This window comes from Salvelinus fontinalis, unplaced genomic scaffold, assembly GCF_029448725.1.
Source record: "Salvelinus fontinalis isolate EN_2023a unplaced genomic scaffold, ASM2944872v1 scaffold_1230, whole genome shotgun sequence".
Taxonomy (NCBI): Eukaryota; Metazoa; Chordata; class Actinopteri; order Salmoniformes; family Salmonidae; genus Salvelinus; species Salvelinus fontinalis.
The window spans coordinates 1-22,626 of record NW_026601439.1 but is presented as its reverse complement, the minus strand read 5'-3'; the positions used below and the strand labels follow the sequence as shown (position 1 = coordinate 22,626).

At 47.0% G+C, this 22,626-nt stretch overlaps 1 protein-coding gene across 1 annotated transcript in view; it reads right to left on the bottom strand.

Moving 5' to 3' along the window:
• The window catches only part of LOC129848849 (ryanodine receptor 2-like), a 45,125-nt gene extending 22,907 nt beyond the window's left edge, over positions 1–22,218 (bottom strand). Inside the window, exons 1-11 of the mRNA XM_055915943.1 lie at positions 22,080–22,218; positions 21,040–21,200; positions 19,735–19,894; positions 17,641–17,727; positions 14,001–14,227; positions 12,290–12,514; positions 10,770–11,349; positions 4,706–5,005; positions 3,254–3,359; positions 2,912–3,058; positions 11–284 (exon numbers count right to left, since the gene is read on the bottom strand). Coding sequence (XP_055771918.1) covers positions 11–284; positions 2,912–3,058; positions 3,254–3,359; positions 4,706–5,005; positions 10,770–11,349; positions 12,290–12,514; positions 14,001–14,227; positions 17,641–17,727; positions 19,735–19,894; positions 21,040–21,200; positions 22,080–22,094 — 2,282 coding nt within the window. The 5' untranslated portion in view covers positions 22,095–22,218. The remainder of the gene's footprint in view (positions 1–10; positions 285–2,911; positions 3,059–3,253; positions 3,360–4,705; positions 5,006–10,769; positions 11,350–12,289; positions 12,515–14,000; positions 14,228–17,640; positions 17,728–19,734; positions 19,895–21,039; positions 21,201–22,079) is intronic.
• Between the last annotated feature and the right edge of the window lie 408 nt (positions 22,219–22,626).

Here is a 22,626-nt window from a genome sequence, read left to right as displayed (position 1 = left end):
GTGCCCTCACCCCAGTCCTCTGATCATCAGTTTCTCCTCCTCACGCCCCATGCGTACAGACAACAGTGATCTGATCTGTCCCAGTGACGCCAGCAGTTTGATGGTGTCCTCCACAGAGACTGAGTTGATGGTGTAGGCCTTGGGCAGGGCTCGGACCTGGCCCCCGATACCGTCGTACTGACGGTGGAGGAGGACAAACATGGCTCTGACCAGCTCTGGGTCCTCCATGATGCTCTCCTGGGCCCAGCGTACCATGGTCTCACTGATCAGCTGCTGCAACGTGCCTGAAGGACAGGAGGCAACAAGACTGCTGTCAGACACACAGCAAAGCACTGGGACAAGGACCTTGACAAATCCTTTAGTCTGGTCTCTCTATTCAGACAGAGACACAGCAAAGCACTGGGACAAGGACCTTGACAAATCCTTTAGTCTGGTCTCTCTATTCAGACAGACACACAGCAAAGCACTGGGACAAGGACCTTGACAAATCCTTTAGTCTGGTCTCTCTATTCAGACAGACACACAGCAAAGCACTGGGACAAGGACAATGACAAATCCTTTAGTCTGGTCTCTCTATTCAGACAGAGACACAGAGACACAGAGAAAGAGAGACAGACAGTCAGACCCAGAAAAGGACCAGCCTGATCCCAGATCTGTTAGTACTGTCTAACCAACTCCTACCTGATCCCAGATCTTTTAGTGCTGTCTAACCAACTCCTACCTGATCCCAGATCTGTTAGTGCTGTCTAACCAAATCATACCTGATCCCAGATCTGTTAGTACTGTCTAACCAACTCCTACCTGATCCCAGATCTGTTAGTACTGTCTAACCAACTCCTACCTGATCCCAGATCTGTTAGTACTGTCTAACCAAATCCTACCTGATCCCAGATCTTTTAGTGCTGTCTAACCAACTCCTACCTGATCCCAGATCTGTTAGTGCTGTCTAACCAAATCATACCTGATCCCAGATCTGTTAGTACTGTCTAACCAACTCCTACCTGATCCCAGATCTGTTAGTACTGTCTAACCAACTCCTACCTGATCCCAGATCTGTTAGTACTGTCTAACCAAATCCTACCTGATCCCAGATCTGTTAGTGCTGTCTAACCAACTCCTACCTGATCCCAGATCTGTTAGTACTGTCTAACCAACTCCTACCTGATCCCAGATCTGTTAGTACTGTCTAACCAACTCCTACATGATCCCAGATCTGTTAGTGCTGTCTAACCAACTCTACCTGATCCCAGATCTGTTAGTGCTGTCTAACCAACTCCTACCTGATCCCAGATCTGTTAGTGCTGTCTAACCAACTCCTACCTGATCCCAGATCTGTTAGTACTGTCTAACCAAATCCTACCTGATCCCAGATCTGTTAGTGCTGTCTAACCAACTCCTACCTGATCCCAGATCTGTTAGTACTGTCTAACCAAATCCTACCTGATCCCAGATCTGTTAGTACTGTCTAACCAACTCCTACCTGATCCCAGATCTGTTAGTGCTGTCTAACCAACTCCTACCTGATCCCAGATCTGTTAGTACTGTCTAACCAACTCCTACCTGATCCCAGATCTGTTAGTACTGTCTAACCAACTCCTACCTGATCCCAGATCTGTTAGTGCTGTCTAACCAACTCCTACCTGATCCCAGATCTGTTAGTACTGTCTAACCAAATCCTACCTGAACCCAGATCTGTTAGTACTGTCTAACCAAATCCTACCTGATCCCAGATCTGTTAGTGCTGTCTAACCAACTCTACCTGATCCCAGATCTGTTAGTACTGTCTAACCAACTCTACCTGATCCCAGATCTGTTAGTACTGTCTAACCAAATCCTACCTGATCCCAGATCTGTTAGTGCTGTCTAACCAACTCATACATGATCCCAGATCTGTTAGTGCTGTCTAACCAAATCCTGATCCCAGATCTGTTAGTGCTGTCTAACCAACTCTACCTGATCCCAGATCTGTTAGTGCTGTCTAACCAACTCTACCTGATCCCAGATCTGTTAGTGCTGTCTAACCAACTCCTACCTGATCCCAGATCTGTTCGTGCTGTCTAACCAAATCATACCTGATCCCAGATCTGTTAGTGCTGTCTAACCAACTCTACCTGATCCCAGATCTGTTAGTGCTGTCTAACCAACTCTACCTGATCCCAGATCTGTTAGTGCTGTCTAACCAACTCCTACCTGATCCCAGATCTGTTAGTGCTGTCTAACCAAATCCTACCTGATCCCAGATCTGTTAGTACTGTCTAACCAACTCTACCTGATCCCAGATCTGTTAGTGCTGTCTAACCAACTCTACCTGATCCCAGATCTGTTAGTCCTGTCTAACCAACTCTACCTGATCCCAGATCTGTTAGTGCTGTCTAACCAACTCTACCTGATCCCAGATCTGTTAGTGCTGTCTAACAAACTCCTACCTGATCCCAGATCTGTTAGTGCTGTCTAACCAACTCCTACCTGATCCCAGATCTGTTAGTACTGTCTAACCAACTCCTACCTGAACCCAGATCTGTTAGTGCTGTCTAACCAACTCATACATGATCCCAGATCTGTTAGTGCTGTCTAACCAACTCCTACCTGATCCCAGATCTGTTAGTAACCAAATCATAACACTGTAACACTGTGTCATACAGAGGGAAGGCTGTGTCTGTAACACTGTGTCTGTAACACTGTGTCTGTAACACTGTGTCATACAGAGGGAAGGCTGTGTCTGTAACACTGTGTCTGTAACACTGTGTCTGTAACACTGTGTCTGTAACACTGTGTCATACAGAGGGAAGGCTGTGTCTGTAACACTGTGTCTGCAACACTGTGTCTGTAACACTGTGTCATACAGAGGGAAGGCTGTGTCTGTAACACTGTGTCTGTAACACTGTGTCTGTAACACTGTGTCTGTACTTACTGGGTTTCTTATCTTTCTTCTTGTTCTTCGGCATGAAGGTCATCTTTTTCTTCAGGTAGACCACCTTCTCCACCAGAGACATGAGTCTTCCTCGGATGGTGAAGTCACTGTCTGCCTCGTTCAGCTTGTCCTCGTCTATCTCTATGCCTGATGACAGAAGGGACGGGTAACGTGTTAACTAACGCCCGGGTGTAATCCAACAGGGGAAAATAGTAATACCGTTAAGATATGAATTCAAGGCCACTGTAGTGACTTCAATGAAGCTTTTACAACTGAGCCAAGCTGTTCTTGTCTGGCCTGGTTAGGGGTAGAGAAACTAATGGGAGGCGGCCCAGTACATACCACAGTGTGTCATCAGGTCCTCGTGGAAGTCTACAAGTTGTCCTCTGATGTGTTCTGGGCAGGGACAGTCCACCTTCTCGTCCTTAAAGCTCAGGAGCATGTTGATCTGAGAGGAGAACATCACTGAACGGTACCGACCTGCTCAACAAACCTACGGCCCTGATCGGTTAAGTGTTCATTTAACAAACGGGTGAAAGATCATCATTTTAACAAACTGGTGGTTCATTTAATAAAACAGAAAAGACCTGGGGAAAGTTTCATTTGGACAGTCCATCTGTAGATGCTCTACAGACTATCAGTAACAATTAAAATATCTACTAACCCTAACCTTAACCCTTATTCTAACCCTAAACGTAACCCTTATTCTAATCCTAACCCTAAACCTTATCCAAAACCTAAACTTAACCATTATCCTAACCCTTATTCTAATCCTAAACCTAACCCTTATCCAAACCCTAAACCTAATCCTTATCCAAACCCTAAACCTAATCCTTATCCAAACCCTAAACCTAAACCTAACCCTTATCCAAACCCTAACCTTAATCCTTATCCAAACCCTAACCTTAACCCTTATCCAAACCCTAAACCTAAACCTAACCCTTATCCAAACCCTAACCTTAACCCTTATCCAAAACCTAAACTTAACACTTATCCAAAACCTAACCTTAACCCTTATCCCTTATCCAAACCCTAACCGTAACCTTTATCTCTTTTCCAAACACTAACATTAACCCTTATCCAAAACCTAAACTTAACCATTATCCTAACCCTTATTCTAATCCTAACCCTAACCCTTATCAAAAACCTAAACTTAACCCTTATCCAAACCCTAAACTTAACCCTTATCCTAACCTTAACCCTTATCTCTTATCCAAACCCTAACCTTAACCCTTATTCAAAACCTAAACTTAACCATTATCCTAACCCTTATTCTAACCCTAACCCTAACCCTTATCCTAACACTTATCCAAACCCTAACCTGACTGATTGACTGACTGACTGACTGACTGACTGACTGACTGACTGACTGGTTGATTGACTGATTGACTGACTGACTGGTTGACTGACTGACTGACTGATCAACTGACTGATCAACTGACTGACTGACTGGTTGATTGACTGATTGACTGACTGACTGATCAACTGACTGACTGACTGGTTGATTGACTGACTGACTGACTGACTGAGTGGTTGGCTGACTTATTGACTGACTGACTGACTGACTGACTGACTGACTGACTGACTGACTGACTGACTGATTGACTGACTGATTGACTGACTGATTGACTGACTGACTGACTGACTGACTGACTGATTGACTGACTGACTGATTGACTGATTGACTGACTGATTGGCTGATTGACTGACTGACTGGCTGATTGACTGACTGACTGACTGGTTGACTGACTGATCGACTGGCTGACTGACTGACTGACTGACTGAATGATCTACCTGTTCCTGAGGAGGGGATCTGAACTCCTTGGTCTTCCTGGCAGTCAGGGCGGCCGACATGGCTGACTGACTGACTGACTGGCTGACTGACTGATCTACCTGTTCCTGAGGAGGGGATCTGAACTCCTTGGTCTTCCTGGCAGTCAGGGCGGCCGACATGTTGAGCGCCTGCATGACCTCGTTGTAGCGGAACCGCTGGTTGTCCTGGAGATGAGCCACGAAGTCATCGCTGAAGCCCACCACCGCCTCGATACGGTGGCGCACCTGACAGTCACACAGGTACTGGAGCAGGTGGCACATCTAGAGAGACACAGTCCGGTTAACAACGAGTACTGGAGCAGGTGGCACATCTACAGAGACACAGTCCGGTTAACAACGAGTACTGGAGCAGGTGGCACATCTAGAGACACAGGCCGGTTAACAACGAGTACTGGAGCAGGTGGTACATCTACAGAGACACAGTCCGGTTAACAACGAGTACTGGAGCAGGTGGCACATCTACAGAGACACAGTCCGGTTAACAACGAGTACTGGAGCAGGTGGCACATCTAGAGAGACACAGTCCGGTTAACAACGAGTGCTGGAGCAGGTGGCACATCTAGAGAGACACAGTCCGGTTAACAACGAGTACTGGAGCAGGAGGCACATCTACAGAGACACAGTCCGGTTAACAACGAGTACTGGAACAGGTGGCTCATCTACAGAGACACAGTCCGGTTAACAACGAGTACTGGAGCAGGTGGCACATCTACAGAGACACAGTCCGGTTAACAACGAGTACTGGAGCAGGTGGCACATCTACAGAGACACAGTCCGGTTAACAACGAGTACTGGAGCAGGTGGCACATCTAGAGACACAGTCCGGTTAACAACGAGTACTGGAGCAGGTGGCACATCTACAGAGACACAGTCTGGTTAACAACGAGTACTGGAGCAGGTGGTACATCTAGAGAGACACAGTCTGGTTAACAACGAGTACTGGAGCAGGTGGTACATCTACAGAGACACAGTCCGGTTAACAACGAGTACTGGAGCAGGTGGCACATCTACAGAGACACAGTCCGGTTAACAACGAGTACTGGAGCAGGTGGCACATCTAGAGACACAGTCCGGTTAACAACGAGTACTGGAGCAGGTGGCACATCTAGAGACACAGTCCGGTTAACAACGAGTACTGGAGCAGGTGGCACATCTACAGAGACACAGTCCGGTTAACAACGAGTACTGGAGCAGGTGGCTCATCTACAGAGACACAGTCCGGTTAACAACGAGTACTGGAGCAGGTGGCACATCTACAGAGACACAGTCCGGTTAACAACGAGTACTGGAGCAGGTGGCACATCTACAGAGACACAGTCCGGTTAACAACGAGTACTGGAGCAGGTGGCACATCTACAGAGACACAGTCCGGTTAACAACGAGTACTGGAGCAGGTGGCACATCTACAGAGACACAGTCCGGTTAACAACGAGTACTGGAGCAGGTGGCACATCTACAGAGACACAGTCCGGTTAACAACGAGTACTGGAGCAGGTGGCACATCTAGAGAGACACAGTCCGGTTAACAACGAGTACTGGAGCAGGTGGCACATCTACAGAGACACAGTCCGGTTAACAACGAGTACTGGAGCAGGTGGCACATCTACAGAGACACAGTCCGGTTAACAACGAGTACTGGAGCAGGTGGCACATCTACAGAGACACAGTCCGGTTAACAACGAGTACTGGAGCAGGTGGTACATCTACAGAGACAAAGTCCGGTTAACAACGAGTACTGGAGCAGGTGGCACATCTAGAGAGACACAGTCCGGTTAACAACGAGTACTGGAGCAGGTGGCACATCTAGAGAGACACAGTCCGGTTAACAACGAGTACTGGAGCAGGTGGCACATCTACAGAGACACAGTCCGGTTAACAACGAGTACTGGAGCAGGTGGCACATCTACAGAGACACAGTCCGGTTAACAACGAGTACTGGAGCAGGTGGCACATCTACAGAGACACAGTCCGGTTAACAACGAGTACTGGAGCAGGTGGCACATCTACAGAGACACAGTCCGGTTAACAACGAGTACTGGAGCAGGTGGCACATCTACAGAGACACAGTCCGGTTAGCAACGAGTACTGGAGCAGGTGGCACATCTAAAGAGACACAGTCCGGTTAACAACGAGTACTGGAGCAGGTGGCACATCTACAGAGACACAGTCCGGTTAACAACGAGTACTGGAGCAGGTGGCACATCTACAGAGACACAGTCCGGTTAACAACGAGTACTGGAGCAGGTGGTACATCTAGAGAGACACAGTCCGGTTAACAACGAGTACTGGAGCAGGTGGCACATCTACAGAGACACAGTCCGGTTAACAACGAGTACTGGAGCAGGTGGCACATCTACAGAGACACAGTCCGGTTAACAACGAGTACTGGAGCAGGTGGCACATCTACAGAGACACAGTCCGGTTAACAACGAGTACTGGAGCAGGTGGTACATCTAGAGAGACACAGTCCGGTTAACAACGAGTACTGGAGCAGGTGGTACATCTAGAGAGACACAGTCCGGTTAACAACGAGTACTGGAGCAGGTGGTACATCTACAGAGACACAGTCCGGTTAACAACGAGTACTGGAGCAGGTGGTACATCTAGAGAGACACAGTCCGGTTAACAACGAGTACTGGAGCAGGTGGCACATCTACAGAGACACAGTCCGGTTAACAACGAGTACTGGAGCAGGTGGCACATCTACAGAGACACAGTCCGGTTAACAACGAGTACTGGAGCAGGTGGCACATCTACAGAGACACAGTCCGGTTAACAACGAGTACTGGAGCAGGTGGTACATCTAGAGAGACACAGTCCGGTTAACAACGAGTACTGGAGCAGGTGGTACATCTAGAGAGACACAGTCCGGTTAACAACGGGTACTGGAGCAGGTGGCACATCTACAGAGACACAGTCCGGTTAACAACGAGTACTGGAGCAGGTGGCACATCTACAGAGACACAGTCCGGTTAACAACGAGTACTGGAGCAGGTGGCACATCTACAGAGACACAGTCCGGTTAGCAACGAGTACTGGAGCAGGTGGCACATCTAGAGAGACACAGTCCGGTTAACAACGAGTACTGGAGCAGGTGGCTCATCTACAGAGACACAGTCCGGTTAACAACGAGTACTGGAGCAGGTAGCACATCTAGAGACACAGTCCGGTTAACAACGAGTACTGGAGCAGGTAGCACATCTAGAGACACAGTCCGGTTAACAACGAGTACTGGAGCAGGTGGCACATCTACAGAGACACAGTCCGGTTAACAACGAGTACTGGAGCAGGTGGCACATCTACAGAGACACAGTCCGGTTAACAACGAGTACTGGAGCAGGAGGCTCATCTACAGAGACACAGTCCGGTTAACAACGAGTACTGGAGCAGGTGGCACATCTAGAGAGACAGTCCGGTTAACAACGAGTACTGGAGCAGGTGGTACATCTACAGAGACACAGTCTGGTTAACAACGAGTACTGGAGCAGGTGGCACATCTAGAGAGACACAGTCCGGTTAACAACGAGTACTGGAGCAGGTGGCACATCTACAGAGACACAGTCCGGTTAACAACGAGTACTGGAGCAGGTGGCACATCTAGAGAGACAGTCCGGTTAACAACGAGTACTGGAGCAGGTGGCACATCTACAGAGACACAGTCCGGTTAACAACGAGTACTGGAGCAGGTGGCACATCTAGAGAGACACAGTCCGGTTAACAACGAGTACTGGAGCAGGTGGCACATCTAGAGAGACACAGTCCGGTTAACAACGAGTACTGGAGCAGGTGGCACATCTAGAGAGACACAGTCCGGTTAACAACGAGTACTGGAGCAGGTGGCACATCTACAGAGACACAGTCCGGTTAACAACGAGTACTGGAGCAGGTGGCACATCTACAGAGACACAGTCCGGTTAACAACGAGTACTGGAGCAGGTGGCACATCTACAGAGACACAGTCCGGTTAACAACGAGTACTGGAGCAGGTGGCACATCTAGAGAGACACAGTCCGGTTAACAACGAGTACTGGAGCAGGTGGCACATCTAGAGAGACACAGTCCGGTTAACAACGATTACTGGAGCAGGTGGCACATCTAGAGACACAGTCCGGTTAACAACGAGTACTGGAGCAGGTGGCACATCTACAGAGACACAGTCCGGTTAACAACGAGTACTGGAGCAGGTGGTACATCTAGAGAGACACAGTCCGGTTAACAACGAGTACTGGAGCAGGTGGCACATCTACAGAGACACAGTCCGGTTAACAACGAGTACTGGAGCAGGTGGCACATCTACAGAGACACAGTCCGGTTAACAACGAGTACTGGAGCAGGAGGTACATCTACAGAGACACAGTCCGGTTAACAACGAGTACTGGAGCAGGTGGCACATCTACAGAGACACAGTCCGGTTAACAACGAGATGGCTACCCAGACTATTTGCATTGTCCCCCCCTCCCCCTCTTTTACACCACTGCTACTCTCTGTTATTATCTATTCATAGTCACTTTAATAACTCTACCTACATGTACATATTACCTCAATTACCTCGACTAACCAGTGCCCCCGCACATTGACTCTGTACCGGTACCCCCTGTATATAGCCTCCACATTGACTCTGTACCGGTACACCCTGTATATAGTCTCCACATTGACTCTGTACCGGTACCCCCTGTATATAGCCTCCACATTGACTCTGTACCGGTACCCCCTGTATATAGTCTCCACATTGACTCTGTACCGGTACACCCTGTATATAGTCTCCACATTGACTCTGTACCAGTACCCCTGTATATAGCCTCCACATTGACTCTGTACCGGTACACCCTGTATATAGCCTCCACATTGACTCTGTACCCGTACCCCCTGTATATAGTCTCCACATTGACTCTGTACCGTAACACCCTGTATATAGCCTCCACATTGACTCTGTACCGGTACCCCCTGTATATAGCCTCCACATTGACTCTGTACCGGTACCCCCTGTATATAGCCTCCACATTGACTCTGTACCGGTACCCCCTGTATATAGCCTCCACATTGACTCTGTACCCCCTGTATATAGCCTCCACATTGACTCTGTACCGGTACCCCCATGTATATAGCCTCCACATTGACTCTGTACCGGTACCCCCCTGTATATATCCTCCATATTGACTCTGTACCGGTACCCCCTGTATATAGCCTCCACATTGACTCTGTACCACCTGTATATAGCCTCCACATTGACTCTGTCCCAGTACCCCCTGTATATAGCCTCCACATTGACTCTGTACCGGTACCCCCTGTATATAGCCTCCACATTGACTCTGTACGGTAACACCCTGTATATAGCCTCCACATTGACTCTGTACCGGTACCCCCTGTATATAGCCTCCACATTGACTCTGTACGGTAACACCCTGTATATAGCCTCCACATTGACTCTGTACCAGTACCCCCTGTATATAGCCTCCACATTGACTCTGTACCGGTACCCCCTGTATATAGCCTCCACATTGACTCTGTACCGGTAACACCCTGTATACAGCCTCCACATTTACTCTGTACCAGTACCCCCTGTATATAGCCTCCACATTGACTCTGTACCGGTACACCCCTGTATATAGCCTCCACATTGACTCTGTACCTGTACCCCCTGTATATAGCCTCCACATTGACTCTGTACCAGTACACCCTGTATATAGTCTCCACATTGACTCTGTACCAGTACCCCCTGTATATAGCCTCCACATTGACCCTGTACCGGTACCCCCTGTATATAGTCTCCACATTGACTCAGTACCGGTACCCCCTGTATATAGCCTCCACATTGACTCTGTACCGGTACCCCCTGTATATAGTCTCCACATTGACTCTGTACCGGTACCCCCTGTATATAGTCTCCACATTGACTCTGTACCGTAACACCCTGTATATAGTCAGCATTTCACTGTAAGGTCTACTACACCGGTTGTATTCGGCGCATGTGACAAATACAATTTGATTTGATGTGCAAATATCCTGTCCAGTGTGTCTTACGTACCTGCAGTTTGACAGGCTCCGGTAGTTTCATCTGTAGCAGTCCTTTAGGGACCTTCCCTGTCCTCTCCTCTCCTCCAGGCCCCTCCCCGCCTCTTCCTCCCTTAGCGACATCACTCTCGGGCGTGTCCGCGGGCGTGTCCGCGGTCACGTCCCCTCCCTCTGAGAACACGCTGGGTTCTATCAGCTGTAGAATGTTCTTCAGGTCTCCGTTATGGAACACTCCCATGATCAGTAACGTGTAGAACAGCTTAATGAGAGGAACGAACAGGAACTCAGTGCTGCCCCCTATAGGATCTCTGACGTGTAGACTCCCCTCGCTCACGGCCTCCGTCAGCATCTCTATGGTCTTGGTCTTCAGGATATCCAGGGGGAACTCGGGGCTGAACTGGAAGCAGTCGGCTCCGCTACAGATGAAGGACGGCGAGGAGAAGTGCATGCGGGGGCGGAGAGAGGTGCTCAGGCCGATCCCCGGCAGACCGTGCTTCTTCTTCTCGTCGGGGAACAGAGTGATGGACTTGGTCTCGTCCGTCATGGGGACGATGTATTCATTGTTCATCATGAGACGTGCCGTGGCATAGGTACTGAGAAGAGAAGAAATCAGTTTATTGTCCATTTGGTTAGAACAGAAATGAATCCTCTGCCTTTTTCCCCCCAACACTATGAGAGGAGCTCCTGGATGTAGAGCATGTTGTGTTGGTTAAGTGCCTTGCTCAAGGGCACAATGCTAACGGCAGATCTGACACCAGCAGCCCACCTGTAGCCAGTTCAGTCTCCATTTATTCATCGACACGACCGGGACTTAATAAGGATCTCTACAAATCGGTGTCCCACCCACGGGACGGTTGAGCTAACGTAGGCTAATGCAGTTAGCATGAGGTTGTAAGTAACAAGAACATTTCCCAGGACATAGACATGTCTGATATTGGCAGAAAGCTTAACATCTTGTTAATTTAACTGCACTGTCTAATTTACAGTAGCTATTAGAGTGAAAGAATACCATGCTATTGTTTGAGGAGAGTGAACAATTATGAACTTGAAATGTTATTAATAAACCAATTAGGCACATTTGGGCAGTCTTGATACAAAATTTTGAACATAAAAGCAATGGTTCTTTGGATCAGTCTAACACGTTGCACATACACTGCTGCCATCTAGTGGCCAAAATCTATATTGCTCCTCGGCTGGAATAATACATTATGGCCTTTCTCTTGCATTTCAAAGACGATGGCACACAAAAACAAAGGTTGTTTTTTTCTTTGTATTATTTTTACCAGATGTAATGTGTTATATTATCCTACATTGATTTCACATTTCCACAAACTTCAAAAGTGTTTCCTTTCAAATGGTACCAAGAATATGCATATCCTTGCTTCAGGTCCTGAGCTACAGGCAGTTAGATTTGGGTATGTCATTTTAGGAGAACATTTTAAAACTAGCGACATTCCGGTTCCTGGCCCACTTCTCTAGCCTGTGGGCTAGCTACCTGAGGTGGATGTCTATGAGCAGGTCGTAGCTACCTACCTGAGGTGGATGTCTATGAGCAGGTCGTAGTATCCAGTCCTGAGGAGACCAGGCATGTACTTGTTCTCTATGGCGTAGAGCAGCTGTGCCTCGTCGGCGTGGGAGCAGAGGGCGTGGGCCACACGGTTGTTCCCCAGAGCGCACACAGCAGAGTACAACCTCAGAGTATGGTAGTGAAACTTCAACAGATCCTTCTGCTCAGTCAACTCCAGGATATCAACTGACCTGGGGGGGAGGAGGAAGAGGAGGAGAGAGGAGGAGGAGGAAGAGAGGAGGAGGAAGAGGACGAGGAAGAGAGGGGGAGGGGGAGGAAGAGAGAGGAGGAAGAGGGGGAGGAGGAGGAAGAGAGAGGAGGAAGAGGGGGAGGAGGAAGAGAGAGGAGGACGAGGAGGGGAAGGAAGATGACAAGGGGGAGAAGGAAGAGGAAGACGATGACAAGGGGGAGGAGGAGGAAGAGGAGTAAAAGGAGGAGGAAGATGAGGAGGGAAGGAGGATGACAAGGGGGAGGAGGAGGAGCAGGAGGAAGAGGAGAAGGAAGAGGAGGAGGAAGATGAGAAGGAAGAGGAGGATGAAGATGGGGAGGAGAGGAGGAGGAAGAGAAAAAGGATGAGGAGAGGAGAGGAGGAGGGGGAGAGGAGAAGGAGGGGGAGAGGTAGAGGAGGAGGAAGAGGAGGAGGAAGAGGAGGAGGAGGAAGGTTAAACTGACATACAGCTTAGTGAGGAACTTCCTGATTGCAACAACATGGTATTGCTTCTCATACATTACGTTCTGCTATCATTCACATTTTCTGCCATCGTTCCCCTTTTCTGCTATCGTTCCCCTTTTCTGCTATCGTTCCCCTTTTTTGCTATCGTTCCCCTTTTCTGCTATCATTTACATTTTCTGCTATCGTTCACCTTCTCTGCTATCGTTCACCTTCTCTGCTATCGTTCACCTTTCCTGCTATCGCTCCCCTTTTCTGCTATCGTTCACCTTTCCCGCTATCGTTCACCTTTCCCGCTATCGTTCCCCTTTTCTGCTATCGTTCACCTTTCCCGCTATCGTTCACCTTTTCTGCTATCGTTCACCTTTTCTGCTATCGTTCACCTTTCCTGCTATCGTTCACCTTTCCTGCTATCATTCACCTTTTCTGCTATCGTTCACCTTTTTTGCTATCGTTCACCTTTCCTGCTATCGTTCACCTTTTCTGCTATCGTTCACCTTTTCTGCTATCGTTCACCTTTTCTGCTATCGTTCACCTTTTCTGCTATCGTTCACCTTTTCTGCTATCGTTCACCTTTCCTGCTATCGTTCACCTTTCCTGCTATCGTTCACCTTTCCTGCTATCGTTCACCTTTTCTGCTATCGTTCACCTTTTCTGCTATCTTTCACCTTTCCTGCTATCCTTCACCTTTTCTGCTATCCTTCACCTTTTCTGCTATCGTTCACCTTTTCTGCCATCGTTCACCTTTCCTGCTATCCTTCACCTTTTCTGCTATCGTTCACCTTTTCTGCTATCGTTCACCTTTTCTGCTATCGTTCACCTTTTCTGCTATCGTTCACCTTTTCTGCTATTGTTAACCGCTGCACTCATTTCTAATAAGAAAATACAAAATCTATAGTTAGTAACATTTTTGACAGATATTGTTGTACTATATTTAAGCCCTTCCTCACTCCTGACGAGTGAAGAAGTGTGAAAAGAAGAATGTGAAGAAGAGTGAGGGTCATCACCTGTTCTCCTCAGGTATATGCAGGGACATGAACTGGAGCGGTTCAGAGCAGGTGACCAGCCAGCCATGGCGGTCGTTGACTCGGGACACGTCCACCTTGAGGAAGTGGTTGGGTACCCTGCTCCACATCACCGGGGTCAGGAACTGGACATGCAGCCTGGGAGGACACTGGGGACAGGAGTTCCTCCTCTCACTCTTAAACAGTCCCGCTGACAGAGGCATGACGTTCTGGTGACATAGAAACAGACAGGGTTAGGTTCTGGGAGGGGGACAGGAGTTCCTGTCTTTACTCTCTACTGTAGAGATCAGAGTCCTGGAGCTACTGTAGAGGTCAGAGTCCTGGAGCTACTGTAGAGGTCAGAGTCCTGGAGCTACTGTAGAGGTCAGAGTCCTGGAGCTACTGTAGAGGTCAGAGTCCTGGAGCTACTGTAGAGGTCAGAGTCCTGGAGCTACTGTAGAGGTCAGAGTCCTGGAGCTACTGTAGAGGTCAGAGTCCTGGAGCTACTGTAGAGGTCAGAGTCCTGGAGCTACTGTAGAGGTCAGAGTCCTGGAGCTACTGTAGAGGTCAGAGTCCTGGAGCTACTGTAGAGATCAGAGTCCTGGAGCTACTGTAGAGGTCAGAGTCCTGGAGCTACTGTAGAGGTCAGAGTCCTGGAGCTACTGTAGAGGTCAGAGTCCTGGAGCTACTGTAGAGGTCAGAGTCCTGGAGCTACTGTAGAGGTCAGAGTCCTGGAGCTACTGTAGAGGTCAGAGTCCTGGAGCTACTGTAGAGATCAGAGTCCTGGAGCTACTGTAGAGATCAGAGTCCTGGAGCTACTGTAGAGGTCAGAGTCCTGGAGCTACTGTAGAGGTCAGAGTCCTGGAGCTACTGTAGAGGTCAGAGTCCTGGAGCTACTGTAGAGGTCAGAGTCCTGGAGCTACTGTAGAGGTCAGAGTCCTGGGGCTACTGTAGAGGTCAGAGTCCTGGAGCTACTGTAGAGATCAGAGTCCTGGAGCTACTGTAGAGGTCAGAGTCCTGGAGCTACTGTAGAGGTCAGAGTCCTGGAGCTACTGTAGAGGTCAGAGTCCTGGAGCTACTGTAGAGGTCAGAGTCCTGGAGCTACTGTAGAGGTCAGAGTCCTGGAGCTACTGTAGAGATCAGAGTCCTGGAGCTACTGTAGAGGTCAGTCCTGGATCTACTCTAGATGTCTGTCCCACAGAGACAGGAGCTTTGTGGGTGATGTTTCCTTAGCGTATCGTTTTTAGAAGAACCTGACCTGATGCAGAGACAGGTATGTGAAGTACACAGAGGTTCTCATCAGTGTTGCACGGACCAAAGAAAGCCATTCACAGGCCTACTTAGAGAGAGAAAAACCTCATAACCTTCCACAGCCAGTGGAGAGACAACCTCATGACCTTCCACAGCCAGTGGAGAGACAACCTCATGACCTTCCACAGCCAGTGGAGAGACAACCTCATAACCTTCCAGTGGAGAGACAACCTCATGACCTTCCAGTGGAGAGACAACCTCATAACCTTCCAGTGGAGAGACCTCATAACCTTCCACAGCCAGTGGAGAGACAACCTCAAAACCTTCCACAGCCAGTGGAGAGACAACCTCATAACCTTCCACAGCCAGTGGAGAGACAACCTCATGACCTTCCACAGCCAGTGGAGAGACAACCTCATAACCTTCCAGTGGAGAGACAACCTCATGACCTTCCACAGCCAAAGGAGAGACAACCTCATAACCTTCCAGTGGAGAGACAACCTCATAACCTTCCAGTGGAGAGACAACCTCATGACCTTCCAGTGGAGAGACAACCTCATAACCTTCCACAGCCAGTGGAGAGACAACCTCATAACCTTCCAGTGGAGAGACAACCTCATAACCTTCCAGTGGAGAGACAACCTCATGACCTTCCACAGCCAGTGGAGAGACAACCTCATAACCTTCCACAGCCAGTGGAGAGACAACCTCATAACCTTCCACAGCCAGTGGAGAGACAACCTCATAACCTTCCACAGCCAGTGAAGAGACAACCTCATAACCTTCCAGTGGAGAGACAACCTCATAACCGTCCAGTGGAGAGACAACCTCATGACCTTCCAGTGGAGAGACAACCTCATAACCTTCCACAGCCAGTGGAGAGACAACCTCATGACCTTCCACAGCCAGTGAAGAGACAACCTCATAACCTTCCAGTGGAGAGACAACCTCATAACCGTCCAGTGGAGAGACAACCTCATGACCTTCCACAGCCAGTGAAGAGACAACCTCATAACCTTCCAGTGGAGAGACAACCTCATAACCGTCCAGTGGAGAGACAACCTCGTAACCTTCCAGTGGAGAGACAACCTCATGACCTTCCACAGCCAGTGGAGAGACAACCTCATAACCTTCCACAGCCAGTGGAGAGACAACCTCATGACCTTCCACAGCCAGTGGAGAGACAACCTCATGACCTTCCACAGCCAAAGGAGAGACAACCTCATAACCTTCCACAGCCAGTGGAGAGACAACCTCATGACCTTCCAGTGGAGAGACAACCTCATAACCTTCCACAGCCAGTGGAGAGACAACCTCATAACCTTCCAGTGGAGAGACAACCTCATGACTATCCACAGCCAGTGGAGAGACAACCTCATAACCTTCCACAGCCAGTGGAGAGACAACCTCATAACCTTCCACAGCCAGTGGAGAGACAACCTCATGACCTTCCAGTGGAGAGACAACCTCATAACCTTCCACAGCCAGTGGAGAGACAACCTCATGACCTTCCACAGCCAGTGGAGAGACAACCTCATGACCTTCCACAGCCAGTGGAGAGACAACCTCATAACCTTCCACAGCCAGTGGAGAGACAACCTCATAACCTTCCACAGCCAGTGGAGAGACAACCTCATAACCTTCCACAGCCAGTGGAGAGACAACCTCATGACCTTCCAGTGGAGAGACAACCTCATAACCTTCCACAGCCAGTGGAGAGACAACCTCATGACCTTCCACAGCCAGTGGAGAGACAACCTCATGACCTTCCACAGCCAGTGGAGAGACAACCTCATAACCTTCCACAGCCAGTGGAGAGACAACCTCATAACCTTCCACAGCCAGTGGAGAGACAACCTCATAACCTTCCACAGCCAGTGGAGAGACAACCTCATGACCTTCCAGTGGAGAGACAACCTCATAACCTTCCACAGCCAGTGGAGAGACAACCTCATGACCTTCCACAGCCAGTGGAGAGACAACCTCATGACCTTCCACAGCCAGTGGAGAGACAACCTCATAACCTTCCAGTGGAGAGACAACCTCATAACCTTCCAGTGGAGAGACAACCTCATAACCTTCCAGTGGAGAGACAACCTCATAACCTTCCAGTGGAGAGACAACCTCATAACCTTCCAGTGGAGAGACAACCTCATAACCGTCCAGTGGAGAGACAACCTCATAACCGTCCAGTGGAGAGACAACCTCGTAACCTTCCAGTGGAGAGACAACCTCATGACCTTCCAGTGGAGAGACAACCTCATGACCTTCCACAGCCAGTGGAGAGACAGCTCCACGTTGACTTATCCAGGCAGCCCATATCTGAGGCTGGCCTATTTGTAGCAGCCGGCTCCATTCTGTCAGTACAGAGCAGTACAGTGTTAACGCTCACCTTAATACGTCCTAGTTCAAACTGAAAGATGCTGGGGCTGGTGGCCTGGGCGAACACAGCAGGGAACAGCTTGGTACTGGGCTCAACCTGCAGAGAGAGAACACAGAGACACAGCTATTAATACACAGGATATGGACAAATGACGCCCTATTCCCTAAATAGTGCACTACTTTTGACCAGTTCCCTATTCCCTATATAGGGCTCTACTTTTGACCAGGGCCCTATTCCCTATATAGTGCACTACTTTTGACCAGGGCCCTATATAGGGCTCTACTTTTGAACAGGGCCCTATTCCCTATATAGTGCACTACTTTTGACCAGAGCCCTATTCCCTATATAGTGCACTACTTTTGACCAGGGCCCTATTCCCTATATAGGGCTCTACTTTTGAACAGGGCCCTATTCCCTATATAGTGCACTACTTTTGATCAGGGCCCTATTCCCTATATAGTGCACTACTTTTGAACAGGGCCCTATTCCCTAAATAGTGCACTACTTTTGACCAGGGCCCTATTCCCTATATAGTGCACTACTTTTGACCAGAGCCCTATTCCCTATATAGTGCACTACTTTTGACCAGGGCCCTATTCCCTATATAGTGGACTACTTTTGATCAGGGCCCATAGTGCGCTATATAGGTCATTCTACAGACCTGGTGCACATTGGGGGTTGGAAATAAAAAATAAAACAATTGTATTATTTTTCAGCCCAAACTTTCAGCACACATGTCTGGTAGAAATATACTACTACTACTACTACTACTACTACTACTACTACTACTACTACTACTACTACTACTACTACTACTACTACTACTACTACTGATACTGATACTACTACTACTACTACTACTACTTCTACTACTGATACTACTACTACTACTACTGATACTACTACTACTAATACTGATACTACTACTACTACTGATACTACTACTACTACTACTACTACTACTACTACTACTGCTACTACTACTGATACTACTACTACTACTACTGATACTACTACTACTACTGATACTACTACTACTACTACTTCTACTACTTCTACTGATACTACTACTACTACTGATACTACTACTACTACTACTTCTACTGATACTACTACTACTACTGATACTACTACTACTACTACTGATACTACTACTACTACTTCTACTGATACTACTACTACTACTGATACTACTACTACTACTTCTACTACTACTACTACTGATACTACTGATACTACTACTACTGATACTACTACTACTGATACTACTACTACTACTTCTACTGATACTACTACTACTTCTACTGATACTACTACTATTTCTACTGATTCTACTACTACTTCTACTACTGATACTGATACTACTACTACTGATACTACTACTACTACTGATACTACTACTACTACTACTACTACTTCTACTACTGATACTACTACTACTACTACTACTAATACTGATACTACTACTACTACTGATACTACTAATACTGATACTACTACTACTACTACTACTACTGATACTACTACTACTGATACTACTACTACTACTACTACTTCTACTACTGATACTACTACTACTACTACTGATACTACTACTGATACTACTACTACTACTACTGATACTACTACTACTAATACTGATACTACTACTACTACTGATACTACTAATACTGATACTACTACTACTACTACTACTACTGATACTACTACTACTGATACTGATACTACTACTACTACTTCTACTACTGATACTACTACTACTACTACTGATACTACTACTACTACTAATACTGATACTACTACTACTACTACTGATACTACTACTACTACTACTACTACTGATACTACTGATACTACTACTACTACTACTACTGATACTACTACTACTACTACTACTACTACTAATACTACTACTACTACTTCTACTACTGATACTACTACTGATACTACTACTGATACCACTACTACTACTACTACTGAAACTACTGATACTACTACTACTACTACTACTACTACTACTGATACTACTACTACTACTGAAACTACTGATACTACTACTACTACTACTACTGATACTACTGATACTACTACTACTACTTCCACCTGGTAGTATGTGCTGAGCTCCTTCCCGTTGGCAGTGAAGGTTAGTAGTCCGTTAACTGTGTCCACCAGACATCCAATCTCCAGGCCGTTGTTGTTCCGGCCCTGACCAGGACTCGTACTCTCTCCAGCCCACACCATGTAGCAGTTACTACGCTTGATGCTATAGACAGAGACAGAGACAGTAGTTACTACGCTTGATGCTATAGACAGAGACAGTAGTTACTACGCTTGATGCTATAGACAGAGACAGAGACAGTAGTTACTACGTTTGATGCTATAGACAGAGACAGAGACAGTAGTTACTACGCTTGATGCTATAGACAGAGACAGCAGTTACTACGCTTGATGCTATAGACAGAGACAGCAGTTACTACGCTTGATGCTATAGACAGAGACAGAGACAGTAGTTACTACGTTTGATGCTATAGACAGAGACAGAGACAGTAGTTACTACGCTTGATGCTATAGACAGAGACAGCAGTTACTACGCTTGATGCTATAGACAGAGACAGAGACAGTAGTTACTACGCTTGATGCTATAGACAGAGACAGAGACAGTAGTTACTACGCTTGATGCTATAGACAGAGACAGAGACAGTAGTTACTACGCTTGATGCTATAGACAGAGACAGAGACAGCAGTTACTACGCTTGATGCTATAGACAGAGACAGAGACAGTAGTTACTACGCTTGATGCTATAGACAGAGACAGAGACAGCAGTTACTACGTTTGATGCTATAGACAGAGACAGGGACAGCAGTTACTACGCTTGATGCTATAGACAGAGACAGAGACAGTAGTTACTACGCTTGATGCTATAGACAGAGACAGGGACAGTAGTTACTACGCTTGATGCTATAGACAGAGACAGAGACAGCAGTTACTACGCTTGATGCTATAGACAGAAACAGAGACAGTAGTTACTACGCTTGATGCTATAGACAGAGACAGGGACAGTAGTTACTACGCTTGATGCTATAGACAGAGACAGAGACAGCAGTTACTACGCTTGATGCTATAGACAGAAACAGAGACAGTAGTTACTACGCTTGATGCTATAGACAGAGACAGAGACAGCAGTTACTACGCTTGATGCTATAGACAGAGACAGAGACAGCAGTTACTACGTTTGATGCTATAGACAGAGACAGAGACAGCAGTTACTACGCTTGATGCTATAGACAGAGACAGTAGTTACTAGTCTGAGTCTGACCCAAAGGACTCTGTGTGTGTGTGTGTGTGTGTGTGTGAGACGTGCGTGCATGTGTCCTTAGTTTGACCCCAAGACCCTCCAGATATCTGACCTCTCGTGAACTTTGCCCTTCTCGTCTCCCAGGGTTACGGTGACGGTGCGGACCTTTTCGAGGTCGAAGGCCATGTCGTACTGGTGGAAGTCAGAGGTCACCCAGCCAACCCACACACTGCTGGGCTCCTGACCTGGGAAGATCCTCACTGAGTAGTAGTACTGGGGAGAGACCATGGACATATAGGGTTATAAAGGGTTATAAAGGGTTATATAGGGTTATGAAGGGTTATATCCGGTTATAAAGAGTTATATTAAGTTATAATGGGTTATGTAGGGTTATATCAGGTTATATTAACATATAAAGGGTTATATAGGGTTATAACGGGTTATATAGGGTTATACCCGGGTTATATATTGTTAGAAAGGGTTATATAGGGTTAAATAGTGTTATAAAGGTTATAAAGGGTTAAATAGGGTTATAAACAGTTATAAAGAGTTATAAAGGGTTAAATATGGTTATAAACGGTTATTTAGAGTTATAAAGGTTTATAAAGAGTTACAAATAGTTATAAAGGGTTATATAAGGTTAAATAGGGTTATAAATAGATAAATATGGTTATAAAGTGTTATAGAGGGTTATAAAGGGCCATAAAGGGTTAAATAGGGTTTTATGGGGGTTATATAGGGTTATAAAGGTTTATAAAGGGTTATAAAAGGTTAATACCAACACAAATATACAACCAGTAGTAGTTGGACTGGAGAGGATGAGGACACTCGTTTTTCATGTAAAACATATGTTGGAATTGGCCAATACACCGTAACGACATGCTACTTTTGACTGACTATTACACAATGCACCCAACACATGGCTGTCTATCAACGGTCTGTGTTATAAGCACGGGAAGACATCATTCAGGTGATGTGTAAATACTGTATCTAGTGTCAAACAGAGACAATCCAACAGGAAGACATCATTCAGGTGATGTGTAAATACTGTATCTAGTGTCAAACAGAGACAATCCAACAGGAAGACATCATTCAGGTGATGTGTAAATACTGTATCTAGTGTCAAACAGAGACAATCCAACAGGTTCTCACAGTGGAGGTCTGCATGAAGAAGTCCAGGTCATCTCTGTCAGCTAACACCTCCTCTGATAGACGGGCTGAAGAGGTACTGCTGCTAAACTCTGGCTTGGTCCTCTTCAACAAGAATCTAAACACAGAGAGAGAGAGACAGAGAGACATAACTACAACTCAGAGAGAGACAGAGAGAGAGACAGAGAGAGAGAGAGAGAGAGACAGAGAGAGAGACAGAGAGAGAGACAGAGAGAGAGACAGAGAGAGAGACAGAGAGAGAGACAGAGAGAGAGACAGAGAGAGAGACAGAGAGACATAACTGCAACTGAGAGAGACAGAGAGAGACAGAGAGAGAGAGAGAGACAGAGAGAGAGACAGAGAGAGAGAGAGAGAGAGAGACAGAGAGAGAGACAGAGAGTGTCACGATCGTGTGGAGGATTGATGGACCAAAACGCAGCTTTAGGAAAATAAGCCATCTTCTTTTATTTTAAAAGATGACGAAAAATAAACACGAAACACTTAATACAAACTATATAAAACAACAAACGATCGTGAAGCTAATAAACGT